General features: G+C 36.8%; 2 protein-coding genes across 2 annotated transcripts; both read right to left on the reverse strand.

Moving 5' to 3' along the window:
• Window positions 1-817: 817 nt before the first annotated feature.
• On the reverse strand, window positions 818-10287 carry LOC122832676 (TPA-induced transmembrane protein). The gene is made up of 7 exons (XM_044119667.1): window positions 6191-10287; window positions 4660-4716; window positions 3469-3525; window positions 3253-3355; window positions 2929-3059; window positions 1650-1720; window positions 818-1543 (listed from the first exon to the last, which is right to left on the reverse strand). The coding sequence occupies exons 1-7, from the start codon at window positions 6227-6229 to the stop codon at window positions 1357-1359; spliced, it is 645 nt and encodes a 214-aa protein (XP_043975602.1). The 5' UTR covers window positions 6230-10287; the 3' UTR covers window positions 818-1356.
• Window positions 10288-10415: 128 nt separating this feature from the next.
• On the reverse strand, window positions 10416-26578 carry zgc:153184 (uncharacterized protein LOC751652 homolog). The gene is made up of 6 exons (XM_044119666.1): window positions 26317-26578; window positions 14999-15085; window positions 14818-14889; window positions 13508-13567; window positions 12586-12789; window positions 10416-11399 (listed from the first exon to the last, which is right to left on the reverse strand). Exons 1-6 carry the CDS (start codon window positions 26320-26322, stop codon window positions 10971-10973), a joined length of 858 nt encoding a protein of 285 aa, XP_043975601.1. The 5' UTR covers window positions 26323-26578; the 3' UTR covers window positions 10416-10970.
• Window positions 26579-27186: the final 608 nt, after the last annotated feature.

The following is a 27186-nucleotide window of genomic DNA, read 5'->3' on the forward strand; positions in this document are numbered from 1 at the left end:
TAAAGCATGGCTTGGGGCTGATCATTTCAAATATTCTAGGGGGCGCTATATAGAAATTAGGCCACGCCCACCAAATTTTATTATGGATTTCTGTCAGGGGGTGGATAAGGATCCATCCTAGTGACTTTGGAGTAGCTCGGCCCAAAACTGTGGAATTCAGAGCCAAACGTATGGCAGCGGCGTTAGAGGTCACTTCGCCACGCCCACCTGCTACAAGGAATCCGATCAGGGCTGGAATCGACGACACACCAACATGTCTTCTTTCTCTGGACAGTTTCATGTTGATTAGTTCAAAGGGGTAAGGCCTAAGAGATGTCATCATTTGACCATTGGGTATGGTAGGACACCCAATGATGATCAATCACTGAAAGTTTGGTACATCTGAGTGTTTTTGTGTGGGAGATATAAAAGTTTTGTGTTTCATGGCGAGTAGGTGAACTTTGACCTCTGCTAACCTCCCTTCGGCATGCTCAAACATGCTGAAGGTTTTTTTTTTTTTTAAAACCTGTTTAAATTTTTTAAACAGGCTTGATGTGTCCGCTAAGTTTGGTGAGTTTTTGAATATGATAAAGCTTCCATAAAGCCCCCTCTTTGGGGGGGCAGAAAAATAAGAATAAGAAACAGTACAAAAACAATAAGCCTTCGCAGCACTTTGCTGCTCGGGCCTAATAACCTTCTCTACAAGCTCGTTCAGGGTAAGATATCTAGTCACTGAAAGGTAAAAAAAAAAACACACCCCTGGTGAGGCACACCTGCGCCCTCTGTTGTCCATAAAAAATACTAAAATGCAGCAAAAAAAAAAAAAAAGAATTAATGAAACAACTTAGATATTTAATATTTGTCACAAAGCACACATAATTAAAAGAACATTATAAATTACACTTAGGTCAATAAGTTCATCACTTGGCAAATAAAATAACTCTTTGTCTCTCTGTACCTGCCTATTTCAGTGTTTGTTGCACTTTAGGCAAATATTTCAAGGCAAGTCCAGTTACAGTTTGCAAATTATGTCTGCTTGAAAACTAAACGTGTGTGTACCCACTTCTAACAGCAGGTCATCATTTCCGCTACATCAATATATGACATCTGAGGTTTTAACAAAGACCTTCGGAGCTTAAAAACAATGGCAATACACAACAAAATCTACATTACAGTACATAAAAATCATAAATGTAAAACAACGATGTGGTTTATGCTATCTGGTCATGAGAGAGCATTCACATGGGCAGGGTTTCTGTTTGTGTGGTGAACAACAGCTGACAAGTCAACTGTCTCTAGGCCATTACGTAAAAAAAAATTCCCATCCTGGAAAACTGGTTTTAGTGGTTTTACAGGAGCTCATTTTGCAAGATCTGATTAATGCATTGAGTGCATTTTCAAGGAACTTGGGAGAATGAACATAGCCCCAGATTCTTCTTCATTCTGGTCGTAGATGAACTGCCTGAGCACATTGTACACAATCTCTCTGCTAAGAGTGGAGTTTCTAAGCTCTTCTTCTGGAAAGATAAATGTCAGCTTGTATTGCACGACAGCAGACTCACTCCTGCAGGCAGAGGGAAGCACTGGTTAACTTCAGCACAAAGCATAACGTGTCATGCAACACGGGGAAGATTACAGTGCAATAACCACTGTGTGGCTTGTGTGTTTACCCAAGGTGAAATGTCTCCGCGTTTGAGAAGAAACGACCCAGAGCATGGGAGGATTCATAGAGCTCGGTCAGCTGGGTGGAGCAAGTAGGAACATGCAAAAAGAAACAATAGGAATGTGGTGTTAGTTGGAAGACCAGCCCAGAGCAACCTAGACATTCTTTATAAGAAATGATAGCTGTGCTTTATTTCTGCAATACTTTTGCATTATTTAAAAGAACTGCAAAACACATTAAAATATTATGTATGAAATACATTTTAAGGCAAAAAAACCCCAACCATTTCTTGAAAACATTAGACATAAATGCTTTTGGTTATTTTTCAGAGCAGATCAGAAAAGAGTTTGTACACTGAACCTCTCTAGAACTGAAGGTTAAAACCATATAAGGAAGATTATTTGGAGTGGAGCCGCACTATCTGGAAGAGACATGAGCTGTGACAGTCAGGAGAAGATGAATAAAAGAGCTCTGCAGAGACAGAGACAGGAGCTCTGCCTGTAGGGCCAGCACAAGGCTTTTTGGGGCCCTAAGCAGATTTTCATTAGGGTCCCCATACTAGCATGTCAACACCAGATTCTTTATCATTCTTAGGCTACTCTATATATGTAATGTACCCACTATTATTAGCATGATTTGTAATTAGTCTACCTCATACCAATGTTATTTTGACAGTTGATTTTCACCTTACATGAATTGTAAACTAAAAAAAATGCAGAAATTTTGAAATGAAGAGTGCTTTTTAACTGTGCCATATTATTTTAATTATTTGAAAGTAACATCAGCTGATAAACACTACATTTATAGTAAACAAGTTAACACATTTGATTTATTATATTTCTCCAGCAGTGGCAGCAACAGGAAGACATCAGGCTATTGTGTAGCAACTATAAAAATAACAAATATAGTTTTTCCATTTGTAAAAGCATTTAGTTTGTCTATCGTGCTAGTTTGGTGGTCTTGGGGAACAGCTGGGGGTGTGGGCCGCTTAACTCTCATTTGCCTTGGGCTGCCTATGCATGTGAAGATGATACAAATGAAAGACAGTATTGTGTTTATTATAATAAAGAAATATACTTTTTTAAAACTTTGCTTTATTTTCTATTTAGTTTCTAATTAGAACTTGAAATGATCCCATTTTTTTTTGTACCAAAGAAGTAGAGAAAAAAAAAATAGCATAAGAGAGGCAAATACATAGATAAAGCAACAGCCATCTCATTGTTTATCTGTGTCTTGGGTACCATGTCTGGCTTTGTAATAATATTTATATAAATAATATCACCAACCTTTCTCTGGACATCATTGAGACCTTGGGTTTCATTTGAAAATGGAGTTTCCATCTGGAAGCTCCCATTAAATTTCTGTTGCAGATTAAACGTTGTTCGGTCAAATTTTTCGTCTTCATCGTCATTGTTTGCTGTTTAAAGAAAAACAGTGTTAGACGCGTAAAGCTGAAACACTGAGTCACTGAAAAATAATTACAAATTATCAACAAGTAAACCACACTGAAAGTTAAGCCTGTACTTATGTGACCTAGATAAATATCATCATATCTTTAGCATTTAAAGAAATTGTATTTTTGCAACAAACAGTAAGCTTAGACTTCATACCACAGCACGCAACCACAGAGATGACAATCACAACAGTTATAAGGAGAATGACAATGAAGGCAGCAATCAGTTTGCTGCGTTTTCCATTGTGGGATAAACAATTCTGAAAATACAAAAAAATAAAAAATAAATAATTTGTTAAAACACGGGGTTCACTGTTTTTTAAAGGAAACGTTATGGAGAAAACGCTCATGAGGAGCAATGTTATGATCCTACCTGTAGACTTGTCCTGTTCTTATGGTTTGGTTTAATGCTTGTCCCCCCATTATTGCTCTAACAAAAGAAAAAATGGTTTAAATGTCTCTTTTTTTAGCTAACAGATCAATATCACACACATTTAGACCAGACTCAGCTATAAAGTTAAAACTAACAGACAAAGAAGCTGTTCTAACTGGGATTTAGGTTTGCTCACAAACTGGAGTTGTGTTGATGTTACAGAATGTTTGATCACTCTTGATGATTTTAACCTTTCACCTGTTAAGCGGTTAGCATTTGTTACTGCCTAGCATTGCTGAACATTCACACTTTGACCAAAGAATTGGCCACAAAGTCACTACAAACAGGCTAGGATGCTATAACGTATTATTTATACATTAGGTTTTCCTGTAATTTTGGTTTGTGATGATGAGTTTAGCTCATGATGAAGGTTTGTTCACCAAAGATAGCCTTAGCATTGCATGTGCTAAATAGATAGCGTAAACAAATTTTAGCTAATTTCAATATCCACACTAGACAAAAGTCATTATAATCAGATTTAGAAAGCCATATTTGTTTATATTATACTTGTGTTTCAGTTATCGTTCCATATTATGTTTTAAATGTGTTTTAATTTAATTTGTTTATCATCTTTTCACCCAAATATTACCTGTTTGGTAATCCAGTTTATAGGCAGTTCTGTTTAACCTGCCTTTTGCTAGTTTTAGCAAAGCCTTTTGCAGACGTTTCCATTTTGTTTTAACATTAGTTCTATCTTTGGTTCATGTGGTTTCTTACACTTGAAGTGAGATTAAAAATGTGTAGCCTTAGTAAAAAAGTTATTTTCCAACTGCAAAAGGGTGTGATCTTTTCTCTAAACCATTAGATTGTATATAGTATCACAGTGCAATTTTTTCCACTTACAAAGACACTGCAGTCTTCAGAAGCATATCATTTTATCTATCCCTACCAATGCTTTGCATAGCTAACATCTGAATATCTAGAACAGATTAATAACTATTGGTTGAAACTTAAGTTAATTTTTCTGTTCAAGATCTTAAAATGACAAAAAGGAAAATGCTAAAGTAAATTGCTTTGCTAATAGCTTCATTGTATTTATGTATTAATGTTATTCTTATGAAATTGTTGCTAACTATTAAAAATAAGGTCATGCAGAAGAAAAACTATAGACAAACAGTGATAAAAACTCACCTGTGGAAGAAAAACCTTTCCTTCACCGGCTTCACCATCTTGACCATCTACCATTTCCTAAGAGTTTATAAAAAATATTGATTATTAACACAAAATAGTTATTTCTAGGTGCTCCTGTTTGGTAACCCTGAACAGGGACACCTAGCTTACATATTTTAGATCAACATTAGATTCTTTTTCCTCTTTTGCTGTTTCCTTTGGTTTGTTATTTTGTTTGTATTTCCTTTTAATTCCTGTAAAGCACTTTGTATTGCTTTGTTGCTGAAAATATGCTATATAAACAAAATTACCTTTACCTTCTATTGCCGTATTTTTTGTCATTGTAAATTATGGCTGTAAATTATAGTTTCAGGAAAACGTCAGCTCCCAAAAATAAGGGCGGCTTCCAAAACTTTTTTCAAACAGATGTCCAGGTGGTGTGGCTGCTAATAATCACATACCAAAATGAGTGGCCAAAATTGGCAGCACACCAAAATCAAACATTAGGACAGATGTTCAGGGGTTTTATTATCCTGTGATCACAAGAGAATGGGCTCTCAGAGCGATATTAAGTAAATATGTTGCTATTAGTGAGTTTGCAGAAGCGCTTGCAGTTTCAAGTGCTTCTTCAAGCGCTGGATTATTTTTTTTTTTTACTTTATGCACGTTCCTTTTAACCACCTAGCTAGGGCTTGTTTCAGAGGTGATCCCACAAAACTGTGTTTGATTTAACAAAAATGACCAGTGGGATTTTCTTGACCCAACCAAATGGTTTGTTTGTTCATTTTCTAAATTAAGCATATTGTTTTACTGCAAAAAGGACAATAAATTAACCATTTTGACTTATGGCCCATTCTTATCCAAGCAAGGTCCAAATTTGTATTCCACTATAAGGTTTCATGTAAAACAGAATGCAAGCCAATGCATTTTTCTTTTGAGGTTTACACTTACAAAGATCAGATTCAGCATGCCTTTTTGCTGCCTAAAAGGCTAGGATAAGTCAATTAACCAATTTTTATTCATCAAATCAAGCATTTGTGATGAACATTTCAGGACCATATTTGAAGAAAAAAACATTTAAAATCCAGATATTGTGTCATTTGTTGTTACAGCTTTAAAATTGTCCCATTACGTTTTTAAAATGTTCTTATATCTAAACCCACATTAATAATATTTGTACAATTTGAAAACTCTTTTAATGTTCTTTCAATAGAATATTTTATCATACAACTCTTTTGGAAATTTTAGCTGACCTCCCTCCCCTAAAAAAGACACAACTATATAAATAAATGCAGCATCTCTGTGACATAAGAAACTAGACTGATTGGAAGTGTTCGGGGTTGGGGATCACACGCCCCCACCTGTCAACTTGTCTGACATTAGCCTAAAATGTATTAGTCAAATACATATTTCTGCTAGAGAAATCATTTTATAATTGCAACATTTATTATAGTAATTTGAGAATTAAAACATTTTTCTTGTCAGAGAGGCCTATAGACAGAAGAACTAAAACGGATAGCAATTTGAAATACCTATTCTTTTACTAACGTACCTTTTGGTCCGGATTTATCTTAATTTCTTCCAAGTCCATTCTCTTCAGATTTCATTCCGTGGTTTTAGTCTTCCAAAAGACCCGGAAGCGCCTGTTAAACGGTGTCAACTTAGAAGGAATACGTTTTGAAACGTATCAGTCTCGGTTCAAAAAGTAAATAAAAAAAAAAAGTTCTCGCCGACCGACAACAACAAACAATTTTTAATTTTCGGTAAGAAGCTGAGGGCAGCGCTCCCTCGGGGTTGGGGGTAAAGTGTCTTCTTTCCCAGGTCCTCCCTTCTTGGACTGGCTGGCAGGTGAGTCGTTTCGGTTTCGTCCGAATTGTTGACAGGCGACTTTTCCCGAATGGGCGATGATCTTGGGAGGCGGTACTGAAGCCTCTTCACTCTACCACATGAATCAACACGAATATAATGACACAACTCCGGTATTTTTTGAAAGTCGGGTCGGAAATACCAACCACTGTCTCCACACATGCGTCTAAATAATTTAAAAGTATTTTTAGATGAATTTATTTCAGTAATTCATTACAAAATGTTGAACTAATTCAAGCATTTCTGCTAATTTTGATTATTATGTTTTACGGCTTAACAAAATAAGTTTACTTTCTCAATAAACTAGAATATTACAGATGAATAAAAATGACATGTAACACAAAAATATGATGTACACAAAAGGAGAAATGCTGACTTGATAATTGTCCAGCAGAAGGTAACTCACCTTTGTTGTGCTGCACGCTTTTCCCCTTCTGTGCAACACCCAGCTGTGTTTACCAGTTCTGTGACCTGACCAAAACTCCTCAGACATTACCTTGAGAATTAATTAGATTTGGTTGAGTATAAAGTATCCGTTAATGCCGAAAATTATCAAATTTAATTTCCCTTTTTCATCAGTAAGGTACTTTTGAATTCCAGTTGAAATGAAATGTTACAAGTCATACAAACTGGACAGATATAGAGTGACATTCACTGTCCAGCGCTGGGCTCCACTCAGCACACCTTGAAGGTGACACAAAGTGCAGAAAAGATTGCAGCACGAGTTCTGCTTTTATCTTCTCCTCATTGCACCCTCTCTAAGGGCCTGCCTTAATCAGTTTTTGTTTATGTGTGACTGCTATAGACAACATATTTAAAAAATATTTTAGATATCTTTACCCTACTTTACAAACAGATTTGTAGATAGAGTAGCTTGTGCAAAGACAGACCAGAACATAACAATCAGAAACCGTCTGCAATTGTACAAACATGTTGAAACATGCCAAGTGTGAGCGTGAATCCCACAGTTAAAGTGACTGTGAAAGCCAACATCCAAACAGACAAGTTAGTTATAGTGAAACCCTCTATTGCTTAAAAAAATACAGAAGACAGCAGAATGACAGATGATACAACTGACACCACAGAAGCATTAAGAAGGAACTTGAACTCTTGAAAAGAAAACACAGAGCTTCAAATCAGAACTAGAAATTTGTGAAAAGTCATATTTGGAAGTAGCTTCACAGTTAATCTGAAACCTTGAGACAGTGACCTCAAACTGGAAGAAAGACTTCAGCAGATTCCAGGAATAACAACACAAGATATGAACTCTATCATCTTTACAAAACAAGTCGCTGGTGACTCGCTCTATGAATAAAATACTTATAAAAATCAGCACTTTTAGTTTTAAAGAAAAGCATCTAACATTATCCAGTTGCCTCGGTATCTGCTTAGGAATTTACAAATATTTACCTAACTACTTGAAATGCAGGATAAATGTATGACTTAATCTCACAGTGAATAAATAAACTATGTGACATTACCAAATATTATTTAGGTTAGAAATAGAAAAAAAATAAAGCACAAACAGGCATGATATCCATTACTCATACAAGGTAGGGTGAAATTACAGGATGAAGCCAAAATGTGCAACAACCTGTAGAGGTGAACGTAATGTAACCTTCTCTAAACCTTTAAGTGCTCATGTATCACTATTCAATGAGTCAGTCCTTGTTGCACCACTTCCTTTTCTGTAATACGGAGCTTAATGACAAAATTCACAGCAGGCGTTTTAACCAGGAATCAACCAATACATTTCCTCATCATCGCGCTTTGACGTCACAAGACCAAGACGACACTTAGCAGATGATCAACTGTGCCTCGCCATTGTGGAGTTTCAGGCAGGATGTAATTAAACAGAAGTGGCTACTGAGCTTAGGGTTTCACAGAGTGTCATAAGGTTACATACAGAAATGCCAGAAAAGTCCAGAAACACACAGAAGTGGACGTCCTCTGGCCACATCCCACACTGATGGCTGCTTCTTTGTGAATAATGCCCTGGAGAACTGAGTGATGAAGAATGCCACTCAACTCCAAGCAGATTTAAGGGAGTTAAGAGACACGTCAGATAAGTCGAAACCATTTATATCAGCATGTAACACTTACAGGACGACCTTTGCGGGTACCTGACCACACCATCACACACAGATGTCATGGACAAGGGACCAGCAAACTCAATTCTGTTCTCTGGTAAAAGTCGATTTATGCCGAGAAGGAATGATAGCTGTCAACAATGCTGGAGATGTCAAAGAAAACGCCATGTTTAAGCCACTGATGTCACCAGACAAACCTTTGGTGGTGATTGTGTTTAAGTGTGGGCAGGTCTGTCCAGTCCAGGGGTCTGCAACCTTTACAAGCCAAAGATGCTGCTCAGTCCAGATGAATAAAACAGTCAGAAAATGTTGTATATCATGAAAAGACAACTTCAATATCTGCTATAAGAAATTTTTTAGGTATTAAGGAAAAACAAAACATTTACCAAAAGAGGTTTGATACATTTTCTTCTGCAAGATATTGATGTTTTGTGGCCAGTGATGTCACTGTGATGTGGAGAACAGTGGAACACATAAAGACACGCACAAATTACTAAAGCTTTTTTTTGTATTGTTATAACCATTAAACAATCTCCCCTTCAGTTCAATCTTATAAGTGGAGATATATTATTGATGTTACCATTATAAAATAACTTGCTCAATGTAATTTTCACAGGTGGTGGAGCGTTGTTGTTAGCAGCTGCTGAAAGTAACTAAAAAAGTAACTTAGTTACTTTCCAGATCAAGTTATTTGTAATCTAAGTTACTTTTTCAAGGAGCAATCAGAAACCCAATCACCATCACCTGTGACTGGCATAGATACTTTGAGAAAGTTACTTTCACCAGTGATTGATTTTATTTTCCAGCAATTTTTTATTTTAAAGTGTTGATTTTATTTCAGAGCCATTTTTTATTTCTAAGTGTTGATTTTAATCTCCAGCAATTTTTTATTTTGAAGTATTGATTGTCTGAAAGACTTTAGATTTCAATTGGCCAGTATGGGGATTGAACCCATGACTTCAGCATTATTAGCACCACGCTGTGGCCAGCTGAGCTAACCGGTCATACACAATGTTGAGTTTTCGTGGATTTAAGAAAAACTTACATGATCTTTCCACATCCGAAGATTTGATAAAAGTACTCATATGCTCATGTTTTTCAAAATCAACATTGCATTATAGTTTAATTTGCAGACTTTTTTGTTTTGAATTGTTGATTTCAATCTCCAGCCTTATTTTATTTTTAAGTGTTGATTTTCTGAAGACTTTAGATTTCTATTGGCCGGTATTGGGAGTGAACCTATGACCTCAGTTTTTCCAAAATAATATGCATAATGGTTGAATTTAAGGCCTTCTACTATTTTGAAGTGTTGATTTTCTGAAAGCCTTTATGTTTCAATTGGCCAGTATGGGGATTGAACCCACTGGTCACTAAGTCATCATAACCACTTCATGCCAACTAAATGGCTGCAAACAAAGGAGGAAAAAGTATAAAGTTACCTCATTTCCAGTGTAGTGGAGGATTTATATACAACGGGGCTATTCTCCTCGATTTAGACCCTCCGCGTGCATCATGACATCATAGGTTCTTTAAAATACTGATACTGATATTGAAATAAAAACTGGTAAAACATGATAATTTCTCTGAAAAAGGACATCATTTTCACTGCAAGGAAAAGTGAAGAACCTGTCATTGTGTGGGTCTGTCCATCTTCTGAAGACTTGGTTGCATCTTGCTATCCAGGAGGTCTTACTGATTTCTGGTCACTTCAGTTGGAGAAATGCTCCCTGATTTCAAAACTTTGGTTGAAGTGGTGTTTGTAATTTTATCCCTCACAATCAGGAGTCTTGATAATTGTCTAGGGCACTGTAATTTGAAAGATTTTAGAAATATTTTTTCTTTAATTTTCATAAGGGTCAGAACATCTGTACATTTTGTTCCACACAAACCAACATACACAGTATTTTTAAGGAGAGTGAATTTAAGTGATTTAGTTTACCATCATACATATATAAAAGAACCCTAATCTAGTCTCTGGTATTTTATACCTTTATCCATCCTATTATTTAATGTTGCTCTCTGTACTGCATACATGACAGGCCCGAGGGGTGAGGCTGAACTCGTATCAGTCTTGAACTTAAAGTCCCACAAAAAGAGGGATTTGAAAATTTAACAAATATTTCCCATGATCAGGTACAAGTGAGGATTTTTCTTTCCATGTTTCCACAGCTGTTTTCCAAACAGCGGCTTTTCTCAACTGTCCAGTGCTGAAAGACCTGTTCTAAAGACAGCCAGTAGAGGGCGGCAGAGTCCTTTAAAATAGAATGGCGGAGATATTTTAAATAGATCATCTCTTAAATAGGGTAGTTCTCCTAATGAATGCATTCATATACCTATTTGTATGTTCTTTTTCCAGAAAGAAAAGGCTTTTATAGTTCACATATTGTCGTTTTCTTCTTGTTTTGTCACTTGAGGCGTCTGGTCCTGCCCCTTTTCTGTTTCAACGTCCCCCTCCTTCTGCTTGTCAGACTGTAAAGGCTCCTGTCCCTCCTGCAAAGCCTCTGCAGGTAGGTCTTGTTCCGCCTCCTGCTCCAGATCCTGTCTGTCGTCTGGGTCAGACTGTGCCACCTCGGCCTCAATCTTTTCAAAGTCTTCCTCTTTTATTTCAGCTTCTTTTACACTGCCCAGTTGCTTGGCTTCAGCTTCCCCCGTTAGATTCTCAAACACCTGGTCCTTGTTCCCATTTTCTTTCGGGGCGTCCAGTTCACACGGGGAATGGTCACTTGTAGCACCTCCCTCCTCTCCAGCTGACCTTCTGTGTTGTCTTGTAGGCGGACGCCTCTTGAATGATAATCGTGGACGGGTCTGTGTGGACAAGACGAGAAAGCGCCACAAGAGAGTTTAAAAGCTGTGTAATTAGGGGTGGATATTTAACATAGCTGTATTTATTCTGATAAAATGACAGACCTTGGAATTTTATAATTTGGCTCATTTTAAAATTGAAAACAAATTATAACTGGCTTCATCACTGTACTTATATTAGGTGCTCTAGCTAATGATTATTTCAGTAATTGAATAGATATCAATTATTCTGACAAGAAATTGAGTAATCTGATAAATAAATTGTCACGTTCTGCACATTTCTCTTTTACCCACTTTAGATTATTTTATAAAATATAGATACCTGAGAAAATTCATTTCCATTTTTTAACATAAGTAAATACAAATTTCTGAACTTAAAATTCCTTTAGAATCCCTGTAGTAAAAGATTAATCTCCAGCTTAAAAAATACTTTTAACATAAATATGTGAATAGCATAACTCTTTCTGCTTCACTTAACAACAATAAAGTGTAGAGCTGATCTGACATATATGTTTTTTTGATAAAGTGGTTAATAACTGGAGTGCAAAAGATGCTTAATGAGAGACTTTTTTTTAACATTCTGTGAACCAGATGAAGCTAAAACTACTCCACTTGAGGAGGTCTGGGTAGAACAAACAAGTCAGAAACATTCAAAGGTGTGCATTTTGTATAGCTCTGCACTGATATTCTTTGTCTGGTTGTCATTTCTAAAACAAAAATTAAATGTTCTTCATCTTCAGTTCAACAGCAGTTGTTTTTGCTCTTCAAATGATTTCCGGTCACGTTAGAAATCTCACTGTGGTTTGCGTGAGAAGACACCACAAAGTGTAGCCAGGGACTCTAACTAGGCTAAGTGGATTATTGTCTTCAATCCACCCTCTTGCTCTAGCTTATCTCAGACCTGCTTAAACAGAAGATGCAAGTTGGCCAATCGGAGGAGCATCTGTGAGGACAATATACACGTGCCTCGCTGTGTCGTCACAACTCACTCACCAAGTAGCGTGAGTAATACTTCAACTCATTTTTTTTTTCCACTCATTGGCTCAGTTTGTCTCAAAAATTCAAATACAACAATTCAAATGAGGTCACAAGTAATCTAGGACTCATAATGGATCAAAAAGTAAATATGTTGTGGATAGATCAGAGCACCAACAACTAGATCCATCATCATGCCTGATGATGGGTTTACCTTATTAAAGCTCGGCAGCGGGGTCCCTTCAGGTGGGCTGTCGAAGCTAACAGGATCCTCGTCTTCGCTGGACAGATGCAGCGGTCGCAGGGTGGGGCTCAGGGGCGTGCAGGGCGTGGAGGGCGACAACTGTGCTGGCTGAAGTTTCACATCTGAACCCTTTGGTGAAGGCAGAAGAGCTGTGGGGGATAGAGCGAGGTTGGCCTGTGGAGAGGAATGATGTGTGATTATCTGTTGGGGACTTTGCCTGTAATTCTGTACTGGGAAGTCAAACTTGAGAGTGATTAAATGAAAATCTGAGCATTTCAACAAACGTAAACGATAAACAAATACAAAAAACAAGGTTCCAAAATGCATTATTTTCCTTGCTCTTCTGATTCCTCCCACTTTTAAAGCAGACTATTAAAACAAACTCCAGCAACAAATAAATTCTGACAATTTCAGAAATAATCTGCCTCCCAAAAGACAGGGCTGCCCAACTCTAGTCCTCAAGATCTACAGCCATTCAGCTTTAGGATGTTTCTTTTCTCCTTCACACTTCACTGATCTGCATGTCATTCCCTCTTTATGTGCATCTAAAATCTAAAAGAACCATTGAGTTAAGATCGCTGATGTGTCCTACCTGGACTGGGGAGAAGAGGAAAAGGGAGAATCTGCAGCCCTTTTGTCCCATGGCTGCTCGCTGTGGGAACGACTAACTAAAGGGTCTAAAGTTGGAGGCTCACCAGAGCCTCAGTGGCCCAAGATCTCATTAGACTTTTAATCTGAGCCGATTGTGCCATCAGAGAAGAAAAGCCCCACCCCTTCCTTCCCTAAATGTCATGAGCTAATGCACCAGTGGGGGGCAGTAATGATTTAAACATCCTCACTTCCTGTAGTGGATTATACACTGTAAAACAATCAAAAGTGTCTAAGGTTGTACCTGCAGTTTCTCAATGATGGACGAATTCTTTGTTTTGAAGGTGGTCGGAGAGACAGATGTCTGGCAAAAAATGAAAACAAAAACTGTCACCATCAGAGATAAATACAGAAACATTGTTAATCTCAAGTGAGTTTAGGTACCAAAGTGATTCAATACAACTACAAAAATAACAATTAAGATATTGATAAGAATCAAATTAAATGTGTAAAAATAGTAAAATTAGTTAATCAAGCAATACTGTAAGAGAGATAAATAAATAGTGAACATACAAAGTTAAAAAGAAAAAAAAGTGAAGCTGCACCCGAGTTGAAAGCCACAAAGTAAACTTAAGTCTGCATATTTGGCCTTTTTGCTCCAAATAAAACTTTAATAACCCTGAAAAAGTAACAAAACCTTAATTTTAGTTTCTGTAGGTGACAGGAAGCAAGTGGAGTGTGGCTGCAACCGGAGTTAAATGCTGTTTCCAGGAGCCAGTCAAAGCTGAATCAACTGATTAATACCCTCCTAACACATAGACTCACAGTAACCGAGGTGTGTTGTGAAAAATGCACGACTGATTTACTCAAAGACTCTCGGAAGGAAATATGACTTTACCCTGGCTTGAAGGTATAAAAAAGCTTCCAACAATGCCACCCAGGTTGCTCAATCAAAGGATTGACTGAAAGATGTTTGGCACTCCAAACAAAATAACTGCTTTTCATTTTGTTTAAGATTTGACTTTATCCATGATTTGTGTCCTCTATTGGAAATTTTGAGGTCAAATCAGGTCTATCAAATACACTTCTACTCAAAAAGTTAACTTGATTATGTCAAGAACTTACTGGGTACTTAAATACATATAAACAGTAATCTGTGTATTGCTGATAAAGACATATGCATCATGTAAATAAATAAAATGGAAAATAAATACTGTGAAACTGATGTTGGTCCCACGAAAATAATGAATCTGTAAAGAAGTATTATTTGGGTTCTAATTGTTTAGTGTTTAGCATTATTCTTGATAATGCTACGATTCAAGAATTTTATTTAAGCCACATTTTTCCTTGCACTGTAAATGTAGAGTGTGACACATTTAGATATTTATCTTGAAAAAGGAAATAGTTACACAAAAAAAAAAATCTACATAAAATAGCCAAAAAATGTTTTCAACAAAATCCGTTGTACTCTTGAACGCAGACTTAAGGCTGAATGAAAGCACAGATTTGATTTGATCAACATATTGTGAGAAGACTGAGACAAACCCAAATCTTTTCAAAATTCAGGAAGCTGACTGTAGCACATAAATCAACAGAGGAACCATGTTTACCCACATCTGACACTTCCTTATCTTGTGCAGGATTTTGCAACTTTAGAGAACAAGGAGGTCGTCCTCGAAAAGGCAACTGCAGGAAGAGAGGGGGGAAAAAGCAGAAAATCTTCTTAGTATAAACAGGTTATGAGTCAGAGTACTGAAGATGTTTTTATTAAACAACCGTTTGGCTAGATGGTTACCTCATCATTTGTGTTGGGCATTGGCATAATGTGACCCTTTAACTTTCCGGCCAGCTCAGCCACAGACGGCTTGGATGGAGAATCCTTCTGGAAAAACAAGAATTCAATACAAAACCATCAGGATTATTTAGCAATTACTAAAAAACCCCCAAAAATAACCATGGTGTTCAAAAACATTAATCTGAACATCCTAATCTTCTTATGTTTAATACACTTGATATTAAATCAGTATGAACAACTAACATGGACTTAGTTGCTCATATTGCAAAAACAACCTTGGGTGCTTCTGCAGAAAAGCTAAATTCATGCATAGAGAAAGTCACAACTGAGATTAAGAATCTTTTTTTCAAGGGAGGTTGACCAATGATGTCTTTAAATACCTAAGATAAAGTGACTGTTTTTCTATTAAAATAATAATTAAAAAACTAGTTCTGTAAGAAAATCATTCTAGGTCAGAATTAGGGGTAACTACATAACAGAAGAGGCTCATCTTGGATTAACATAGGATTTTTAGCTAAGTTTTTAATTCATTTAAAAGGAAAATTAGTCAAAAATAAGCAAAAAATATTCAGGGATATTTTCACATTTGTCTTGTGTCCCAAGAGGCTGATCTTCAAATACTTAAGCAAACAAAGTAAGTTTGACCATCTTGTGACCAGTTAACATTTTTTTGAAGCTCCATTCTTTTCTTTCAGTTTGCATTTTTCAAATGCAAAATATTTTCATCAAAAGAAGATTGAAGTTTCTCAATTGCGCAACTAGAGTCAGAGACAGGAAATTAGCAAGAGGTTAGTTATGACATTAATAATGAAATAACTGTGGCGTAAGTTTTACTTGAAGTGTACAATATTTGTTTTCCACATTTTGCCATGTTTGATGAAAGACAAAATTCAAATGTCAGATTGAAAAGTGACAGTGACATAAACCACTTTTGACTAAATCCACAGAAAACCAAACAACGCTGATATCCTTCAATAAAAATGTTCCACTTCCTCTCCGTTAGAAGAAAAAGGAAGCAAAGTGAGAAATGCAGGCACCAGGCGACCGAGGGGAAAACAAAAAAGTATTCTAGCAGCAGTTTGCTGTGTTTCGGCGCCGTCCTTGGAGGAACTCTCTTGAAGCGCGACAGGAAGTGAGCCCTTCACCCTGCAGCTGGTCAGCGTCATGCTGCAGCCTGTGACAGCAGGGACCTGCATGTCCTCGCTGATTCATGCTGTTATCACTGCTCGGCCACTTCACTTTCTCCGTCTCCAGCTATTCCCAAACTGATTTCTGCACCACCCTCCTCCGCACTTCCCTTTAAGGGTTACTAACTCCGCACATATCTGACCCTGAATGATAAGTTGGCGTCAGAGTAGAATGTGCATAAATTTTTCCTTTCTGCATTTATTTCTATAATAAGATGGCATATTAGGCCATACTAAAAAAAAAAATTAAAAGAATGTTATTTATGAATAATGTAAAAAAAAATATATTTTTTAAATAAAATAAAAAAAATTATTACTTTTTTTAATAAGTTAAATTTCTTCTCTTTTCATTTATTTCTATAATACAATGGAGTATTAGAGCAATATTAAATGTTAAAATACAAGAATAATCAACTGCAGATTACAAGAGTAAAGTTGTAATATTATGAGAATAAAGTCATTGTACTGTGAAAATAAATATTATAAAAACATTGTAATATTTTTTAAAATAAAGTCATTGGAATTTGAGAGTATAGTCATAATATCACAAGAATACAGTTATACACGAATGAAGTTAAAATAATACCAGAATAAAATCTGTATTTTGAGAATAAAGTCATAATGTTACAAGAATATAGCGGGAATATTATGACTTATAATTTTATGATTTTCTTCTATTAATTGGATTATTTTTGTTTTCTTGTCCCTTCTCTGTTGTAGTTAATATGTTTAAACTGCTAATGCTTTTGGTTTCCATGGATTTGTAGTCAAATTATTCTGAGCTTGCGGAAATTCTCATGCATCATGTTGCCATTAAATGATTTGCATCTTGCTTGTGTGGTCACTCCCTCTCAATCAGTAAGTTTCACACCATATCGCATTTCCATTTTACTTTTACACATCATTAAGAAACTTATGGTTTTCTGCTCGCAACTGCCACTTCTGTCATGTTTCCTGAGTGGGCATTTCCACTCAGTCATTCCCTCCGCCTCCACTGGGCACATTTTGGACCAGCGCCTAGTAAAACATGGATCTCCCAAGCATCACAAACACACATACCAGGTTAATCGCAACACTTTATTTTCTTTTCCTTCTCTTCTTCTCAGCATGACCTCACCACCTCACTCCCTCCACCCAAACACAGTGAAACGTCTGCTTGTCTCGCTCAAGATCCAAACTTTTTCCTAAACTCTCCTGCCTCATATTTGATAAGCAGTAATTACCACATGCCCTCCAACCCCCCATCCTCGTTATTTTGTAAGCTCCAATTGTTAACTCTTTCCTGTCCTTCCAAAACAAATGCATTCAGAGAAAACCCAAATCACAACTGCACAGCCAAAGGAAGCAGGGCTCTTTGTTTTAGTCGCCGGAGAGATGTCTGGGCTGAAGAAAAGCTTCGTCTTCTATAATGGTGGGAAAAGACAAACAAGGACTTTAAAGTGAAAAAAAGAAAAAACGTTATTCAGTTCCCTTTACCGAGATACCCCTAAATAAAATCCAGTGCAACTATCCACCTCAAAAAGTCACCTAATAAGTAAATCAAACATTTTTGTAATTTAATTTTAGAATAAAAGCAGCTGTTCTGTGAACGCCTCAGAGGTTTGATAAAAGAACCAGCTTCATCTGCACATCACACTGAACACACCATTCCCTTGGTGAAACATGGTATTGGCATCCTCATGCTGTGGGGATGCATTTCTTCAGTAGAGACAGGAAAGCTAGAGTTGATTAGACGATGGATGGAAGAAAATGAATGCTAGAAGAAAACATGAAACTGGGCTGGAGGTTAAAGTCTAGACACTCTCTCTGGCAAAAATAAAAAATGAAATTTACAGAGTTAATGTATAATCTGCATGAGTTGATTATTTTGCAAAGAAGGAGCAAAAAAAAGGTTGGTTTCTAATGTGCAACGCTGGCAGAGACTTAACCCAAAAAACTTGCAGCTGCAATTGAAAGAGATATAACCATTATGATATTATTGAGTATGGTTGCTTTACATTCATTTGTAGATTTCTGACATATCATGTTCGATTGCAAACTTAACAGAAAAGTCAAGCTTTGGTTGATTTTAATAACTTATGAAGAACATCAGGCGTCTGGTTTGCCTTGGTAACAGTCTTTTGAGCAGCTCCGTATCTGTAATCGAACTTTTGGTTGAACAAATCGTAAATGCTTGTAATTTTGCTAATCAATGGACATGAGTTATTTAAATCTTCAGAGTATAGAGCCATCACTTAGTGGAGGGCATAACTAACAAGACAAGGGTTCAGAAATCAGTTAATAAATGATGTGGTTAGTTTCACATTTAAAATATGCATATTTTGTTCAAATTCTTTTTTTTTTTTAAAGCTTTAACATAATGGTCAGATTATTATTAACCATGGAAGTGGGAATCAGCAATTTACGGTGCGCTGTCTGAAAGCAAACAAACTTTTCAGATAAAAAGTACATGTTTTGTGGATGGGATGCCCCACAAGCCTCTTTAAATTACATGTGAGCAACTGGGGAATTCACTTTCTATGGCATGAGTCTCTTTCCCATATGAACAAACTAGCTGCCCACAACGTGGTGTAAAATACAGTCATGTAAAGTGAAAGGCATACATTTTACATTTCATCTAAGAAAAGCATGAAACATAACTTTTGCTGCATTCACGAGCAATCTCACTCACTATTTTTGTCCCAGAGAAGACAAAACAGATTACAATAGGCCTTAAAGGGAAAAATAAAGAGTTGGTTATCAGTACCGCACACGTTTCACTCAGCTGGGACCCCAAGCTTGGCTGTGAAAGAGTGGGAAACTATGTTTCTCTACAAGACAGATCAGATCAGACTATTTTTGGGGGCGTAAGGCCTGGGAAAAAGCCCCAGAGCTGTTCAAGCAGCTCTGCTTCGTAACCCCTCTGCTCCTCCGAGTGCCCCTAGACCACATCTGAAGCATGCTGTAATACAGCATATGGAGCAACTGAGTATGCCTAAACAAGGAGATGGTTGAAATTCTTCTTTAAGCCAAACAAGCATTTAGTGGACTGCATGTGAACTGCAGCAGAGCTTAGCAAAAGTGCTAATATCTAAATTTTGAACATCATGCTCAACACGCCATCAGACAAGGGAGTTGTAGAGGTAGCATTATGATATGGGAACACTTTTCTTTACCAGGAAAAAAAAAAAAGCTAGATGGAAGTAAATAAATAAAAATCAGACCACATCTGTCAGGTTTGCACACAGCTGAAACACTAACCTTTTACGTTTTATAAAGTACAAAGTTAGCCATAAAATTTGTGGAGGACAATCTTATCATTTTTGTTCACATAGATAAGTGGAACTGGACTGAAATATGTAGAGAGGCAATTTATCAACAAGTCATATCAAAACACATAGCAAACATGCTACAATTAACCTAGCAACTGTGTCACATCAAAATATTTATCAGAGCCAGGGGAAACGTTATTTTTAATCAAACTCTAGTTTGATTCATGTCCGGTTCATTTGTGGAAGTAAGAATGTGGAATCGAAATTTAATGTAGACAAAAAAAAAGTCAAACTTTGGTTAAAGTTAACTTTGGTGCGGTTCAAAAGATAAAGCCAGGCCGACAGGAGACTGCTCTAAAAGCAGGAAGAGGACTGTGGCACAGGGCAATCTGGGTAAGTAAAAACAGAACAAAATAAAAACCATGTGCGTGTAGTGCTACTGGGAGAAATGGCTCATGATCTTTTACCACTGACAAAACAGAAATCCTCCAACTGCTAAAATCTGATGCTACTCAATTTTTGTTTACATTTCGTAAAGGATGAAATTGTTCTTCAGAAATTTTTGTGTTGCTTCTTTCAGTGGTTCTTGGTGCAGCGCTCCCATAGGTGAGTTGGTAAACTTTAACGCTGTAGTTGTATGTGTCAAAATGTGGCATCTTTTTAGAAACATAAGCTAAAGATAGGTGGCGCTTAAGTGATGCATTGTCAGAACATCAAAGTACATTTCTTAGCTATGCATTGATACTGCAAAATCTAGACAAAGAAAGTAGAATCCAGAATTCCTTCGGTTATTGACTTTTCAGCAAAACATTGGACTGGGACTTGGTGTAGATAAATACCTATTTTTAAATGACTCGGATGACTCTGAGATGTCTAGATTCAGATAGACATGGCAAATGTTTAATGATGTGTGCAACCAATATCTTAATTCTAGACTGTGAATGAAAGCACGAGGTTTACTGTGTGACCATCAGCTGTGAAAGAAGAAGAAGAAAAGTCAGACTGTCCACACAAAGTTTGCTTTCTTTTCATACTGCAATTCCTGTTCCTAGAGGCAGGGGGGGAGAAGCACATGATATCAGGCTCAGCAGACATCAACATGTCCACCAGCAGTCAAAGAGCCGCCAACTACACAATCTATCATCAGCCTGATGATAATCTGTAAGATCATGGATGCTTCTCTGAAATTAAAACCCTCTGGAAATCTTTTAGTTAGAATGAAACAAAGCAGACAATTGCTCAGTCAGATCTTGTTCAGATTTGCAGACAGAGCATTATGCTTTCATATCGTCTCTGCAGCTTCAGCTTTCGCACTTCAGCAAGTCCTGCCGCAGGGAAACAATGACAGAGAACAACTCCTTCTGGCCTCAGCACTTGTTTCAGAGAAACTGGCACTTCTAATGCTTGCTGCCTTTCCAGGAAAACATGAGGTGTTTTTAAACCAGACCTCAAGTGAAAATTTGTCTTTTCCACAGTTCTTACAGTGTAGTCTTTCACCAGTGGATGAGCGAAACTCATCCATGGGCGTCTGCGGCCCTGAGGTAACGGGGAGGTGCTCCTAGCACAGACTGGTACTGTATGCTATTTAAATAATTCAAAAAAATATATTTAAAAAAAAAAATCACAAAGTGAAGAATAAGTAACTGTGATTACCTGAAAATAGAAACAGGATAATGATATACACACACCAAGAACAGCTTAGGTAGTTTTAATATAAAGGTGAAAGTAGACATTTACATATACTCACATGTTTATGAGGATAATTAATAACATTTGAGATAAATGGAGGCATGACTGGATGTATTTTAAGGCAACACTTCAAATAGACATCATAGGAAAATTACTTCATCTCTTGGTACAAGTATAAACAGTATGGGAAGCTGGTAGGAGAGAGTGTCATTTTCCACATTGACATAGGCAAAAAAACCACTGAGAGAGGAAGATGCCTTATTCCAAAAGACTGTCTTTTAGAAACTCACAACCACTAATATTAGAGACAAATCCTGCTCTAATTGAAAATTTAAGTGTTTTATCCCCGTAACATCACAATTTTTTTTAAGTGAAAGGGTTATAGGCTTTGTTGAAACTGAAAGTTTACAAGTAGAAATGATTAAAAGCACCCATACAGCCCTCAGATGCCGAGAGGAGAAAAATGTCAAAGTTTTGTGGTATGAAAACCTTAGGATTGCACACTGATTACACAAACATCAAAGTTACACCTGCAATAGGCAGCGTTCGTCCAGACCACAATGACCTAAAGTCCCCTTTTATACTCATTAAAAGTTTTATCAACAAGGATAATGTATATATATATATATATATATATATATATATATATATATATATATATATATATATATATATATATATATTCAGAAACTTTTGATAGGTTTTGATTTCATTCAAATTTTTAAATGACCAGGAGGTGAAATGGTGTTTGCAAACAAGTAGCAGCTTGCAGCTTTTATCTTTACACACCTTTCTGCCAAATAAGGAAGAAGAATGGCCATATGCCAAAATTAGAAGAGGGTGGTGCAGGCTGTGTGAGCTAACTGGTCTGTAGGGAGATCTGAAAGTCATTTATGAACTTATAAAGTCTGTTTTAGTCATTTCCACCTACTCTTAGTCAGAATTATCAGGGGTTCTTTCCAACTAAATTAACCTATTTATTCATTTAGAACTGGCTATAAGTAGCTCAAATTCAAACAAATTTTTAACAACAACAATGTTGTTCAACCAGAAATTGTGATTTTGATAGGTAATGCATATAAATCCTATGTTTAAATGAAACTGTGCATCATTCTGTTGCATTAATTCATGAATGGCAGCAGCACGGGCGTTTTTCTTGTGCTGGTTATCTTGTTCATAACCCACCTCCTGTATCTCTCTGGTCCATATGCTGCTTTGGGCTCTTAAAGTCTCTAGTGACAGCAGCAAGCCCTGGCAGAGCACCACATGGATTTTTTTTTTAGTAGAAAAGGCAGGAAAAAAACCCAGAAAATCATGCAAAAACAGAAAAAAATAATAAAAGCTCAAGCAGTTTAAAGATTTTAGTTGTTTTAAAACAACGATTGGACATAAAGTGGAAAAACCTTCCAACAATCTGAACTGCAACGCAAAAAGGAAGCAAGAAGATGTAAATATAGAGAAAATACATCCGCATAGGCAACACAGTAAGTATGTTTTAGGCTAATAGTTCCTCATTTTTTCCACACAAAACATGAATGATTTCCTTGCAAGATGGTACTTGTGTGTTTCAGCTTGGTTTGGGAATATTCTTGATCTGGTCTCTGATTATGCTTAGGCCCCTGTCCCAGCTGCTGTTGTTCTGGGAGCCTTGCAAACATGTTTTGCATCAATATTTCTTTTTCTTAGCCATTGATTTTTACAAAATTAATCTGAATTTTTTCATTACCATTTAAGAACTTTCATCCCTTTACAGTCGCAGTTAAAGAGAAACTATAATGGCTGCTGCAAGTCGCTGTTTGCCTGTGTGTTGTGACCTGCTGTGACGAGACTCATTTTACATTTAAACAACTAAATAATATGTAAAGCAAAGTGCTATGATTATGGAGTTGGACGTTTTTTAAAGTTTTATTTGCTATAATTAACTAAAAATGCATTTAAATACACAATGAACCAAATGATCAACAAGTCATATAAAAAACATAGACATGTTGTTAGTCTAGCATTTCAACAAACTGCAACATTTTCAGCAGGAGCATGTTTGGAATTTATTGACGACTGCAGGTGTATGTCATGTCAGAAATCTCTTTTGAAATAAACGATGAAGCCATGTTCCCTGAGATGGAATAGATCGACCAAATAGACGGTTAAATATGCAGGGTCTGTTTCCTGAAATAATGTTGAAAGGTGATGAAATCAATAGAACATCACTGTAAAGGTGAACAGCACAACATTCATTTCTACAACATCAGACATCACTGTTTAAAGTTTGTGTCTTTAGTTCAACGGGAGTGGAAAACTCTGCTAATAGGATGTAAAAACAAACAAAACAAAACAAAAAAAACACACCACACTACTTTATTTCTGTTTTGGGTGCCAAGACTCTTGAATTCTTTATGCTTGATTTATCTACTGCATTCCTTTTTGTTTGTTGCTACTGTTTTGACTTTTCCTTGGGAAAACTCCAGATCCATTTCAAAGAAGCAGCATGTAACTTTTATAAGATATTATTTTAACATATTTGTTAAAACTACCGCCATGCCCTCACAGTATGACATGAAACACATAATCTGTGGGAAAAAACAACAACAAAAAACAAGCTCCTCTGCCATCATCTCATCTAATCTTTCCAGAAAAAACTTCAAATGGGAAAAACAATTTTTTGTTGTCATGTAAAATGGATGATGCAGAAAACATTGTTGGTGAGTGAGCAAGGTGCTGCACGTACAAAATACTATGACCCCATGTAGATCTAAGAATACTGTGTTGTATTAATACACTGTAAAGTTATTGAGTTGTCAAATCTGTACATGGAGGTGATTTTATGAGAAGACTGGGTGTATTGGCTCACCTTAACTCACTCAGATTAGTATTTGGGACGTGAAATTGAGACATCCCATCATAACATTGCAGAATTTAAGCTACTTAGTAATCCAGAATGTAAATAAACCATTTCTGAGACTTTACTTCGGAGCTTACATTCACAATTTGTCAACCCAAGACATTTGTTTCCCATAATAGGTTGAAAAACAAATTGAACACACTTTATGCCACATGGTAATGCTTCCCAAGCTTACATGTCTTTCCAAAGTCTGCACAATCTTCTTTTACTGCTTTGTATGTTTTGTAAAAACACCTTGGTCCTCTCTTTTTAAAGTTTTTTATGCTGTGCAAATCTGTACCAGTCTGGAGACATGGAATGCAAACAATCAGTGAAACGGGACCAAAGCGACAAAAGTGTTCAGCAAAATAAGACAGAAAGCTATTTCAGGTTATCATTCTGGGAATCTGTTGTAGACAGCATGAGAAATACTGCAGAGAAAACACAAAGAGTTTGAGAAAACGCATGTAATTGCGTCCTTTGGGGCATTTTCCACAGCTTACATCAGAGCAGAATACAGTTAAGATCTGTGAACATAAGTCTGCAAATATTCTCAGAGAGAGAGAGAGAGAGAGAAAAAACAAGACAATCTTACAAAATACAGGAAACATCAGTGTCATGTGCTGGATGGTCCATGACAATGTTTGATTTGCAGAGATTTATCACAGCTCAATAAAGTTAGGTATTGTTTTTAATCTTCTCAAAGTTAAAAGAGTAACCCTGAAGTAAATCAACCCAAATTACAGTCTTATTTGCTCCAGTGATGAAGAACTTTTATTATGCGAGAACAGCTAAGAGTACCTCTTTATAATCGTACTTTGACAAAATTCGGATGACGTAGTGCAGTGGAGCAGAAAAGGAAAAAACTAACTCATTAGCAGTGCAGCTGGCACTGGGTGTTATACATTGACTTTACTATGCATTACATAATAAATGTGCTCGCCAGATGCTTGGCAAAGTATCTCCAAAATACTCCCTGCCCCACTTGTGGTGGAGTGCTTCCATCAAAGAAGAAGAAAAATAAAAGCACCACAGCATGAAATCTGCCCCTGTGGAAAATCCTCAGGTGCCCACTCAAAACTCTATAAATGTCCAGTTCGTTTGGAATCACATCGATGTTCCAGTATGAGAAAAAATAAGAAGGTTGGTCGATTGTGTCACATTTGATAAACATAAACTGCTCGGATGGAAACGGTGAAAAACATTCAGAATCTTCTGATCAACAAAAATCCTTAATATTATGACGGTTCCTCCATGTTAGTTTTGTGTAACCAGTTCTTCAGTGAATCAGGCTAGCAGAGAGGTAGCGCACGTTAACTCTGGAGGAGCTGCAAACATCCACAGCTCAGGTGGGAGAATTTGTTGACCGCTCAATATTTGTCCAGAGTCAATGAAAAGAAAAGTTATGCAGCCTTCAAACAATAGAACAGCTATGAATCATATGTCATCCCAATAAAAAGATCTGAAGGTCTCCACGATTCAGGCATAATTTGTGCGTCTTCATCAGAAAAAGACTTTATGAATAAAATTTGAAATCACCTCAGATCTGCTTCTACATGCAGTTCGGAGTCTAAGGAGAAGCAAAGCAGAGCCTTAACCTCAAACTGAGTGGTTTTTGCTTTGTGGGAGCAGTTTTGCAGATTACTTCCGCACTTCCTAATGTGCTGTGGAGGAAAGAAATTGGGTGTTTCTCTTCCTACTTTTCACGTAGCATGAAACTCTTGAGAGTGATGTTAAAAGTCTGAGGGAACTTCTTTTTTTAAACACGGAGGAGGCTCCCAAAAACGGTGAGCAGGCCATACATTTCCTCTGTTCAGAAGAATCAGCTTTTCTGTTTCAGCTTCTGCACTTCAGATGAAGAGGGGACGCTGTACAGATCTCTGTAATTTGAGCAATTTATAAAAGATGCTCTGTCATCTCCTTTTACTTCCACTTAGGCTTTGGTAATGCGCTATAAGATGAGTCTGAAACTCACTGAGCATCTCAATTTGTTTAGTTTTAGTAAATCTTCTCTCCCCTAAATGTGTGTGAATGTGTCATTAATTGGATTTTATGTGCTGCTTTGTATAGGAAGCCAAAAACTATGTGAGAAGCATTTATATCCTATATGCTCTCACTGATCCATTCAACCCTATAAAACAGTTAAATATTAATAGAAAACAATCTTAACTCTTCCCCAAAAAAAACCATGAAAGCAGAATTTTTAAATACGGCAACTTCAACCATTGATCTCCTGAGATGTGATGCTTCCATTTCAATTCCACTTTAACGTCTAAAAGCATATGTTTGTACAGAGATTTAAATAGTTTCTACCTCCATCCTGGGAATGCGCCAGGAATCGTCCCCTCCTGGTGTTTTTCTCCCTCCGCCTTGGTCTTTAGAAGCAAACTGCGCGCAGCTTGAGAGGAAAGTGAGGAGTTGCGAAGAACAGCAGCTCTGTGTTTATATCTGGAGCCAAATCAGCCTCATGGACTGAGAGGGAGGTGCCCTGCTATACTTTTCTACGCGCATTTGACTCCTACTGTGAGGACTTTCAAACTAAAAGCCCCTTCATTACGGTGTTCAAGCTGATAAAAACGGCATTAAAATGCGCGTACCATTTTACATACATTCCTTTTTGCTTAATTTAAGTTGTTTCTAAACAGAAATCATGCAAAGCTCAATTCAATTCAGCGTATTTATATAGGGCCGATATTGCGAGAATAAATTACTCTGATGTGTTTCTTTAGCGCCAATTCAGTTATTTGATTGATTTCAAAGAAATGTGTTTGAAAATGTTATCCTCCCTTTGGTTCAAAAGCCACTATAAAATAAATGTAAAGCCACTTTTTAATGAATAACATACTGATAAATGTTTCAGCTCTGCTAATAAAATTGTACAACTATGAGTTTCACTCTTATTTATAGTTTAAAAATAATGAGAAAAGTCAGGAAAAGAAGCTACAGAGAGTGCTTCTTGTTTAAAGTTGAAAATTTCAGCTTTTTCTTTACTCATCCTCTTGTTGCAGAGTTCACAGGTTTGAGATGAATAACCTCACAGTCATTTTGTGGTGGGAAAACCTTTTGAAATAGAGAAAAGGAATGCGAAAAGGAGACAACAGCATGGAGCCGAATGAAATAATAATAATAAAAAACAGTAACAGTAAAGTCCAGGTTCTGTAGTACTGAGTGCTGTTCTCGATT

Source organism: Gambusia affinis, linkage group LG06 (assembly GCF_019740435.1).
Source record: "Gambusia affinis linkage group LG06, SWU_Gaff_1.0, whole genome shotgun sequence".
Lineage (NCBI taxonomy): Eukaryota > Metazoa > Chordata > Actinopteri > Cyprinodontiformes > Poeciliidae > Gambusia > Gambusia affinis.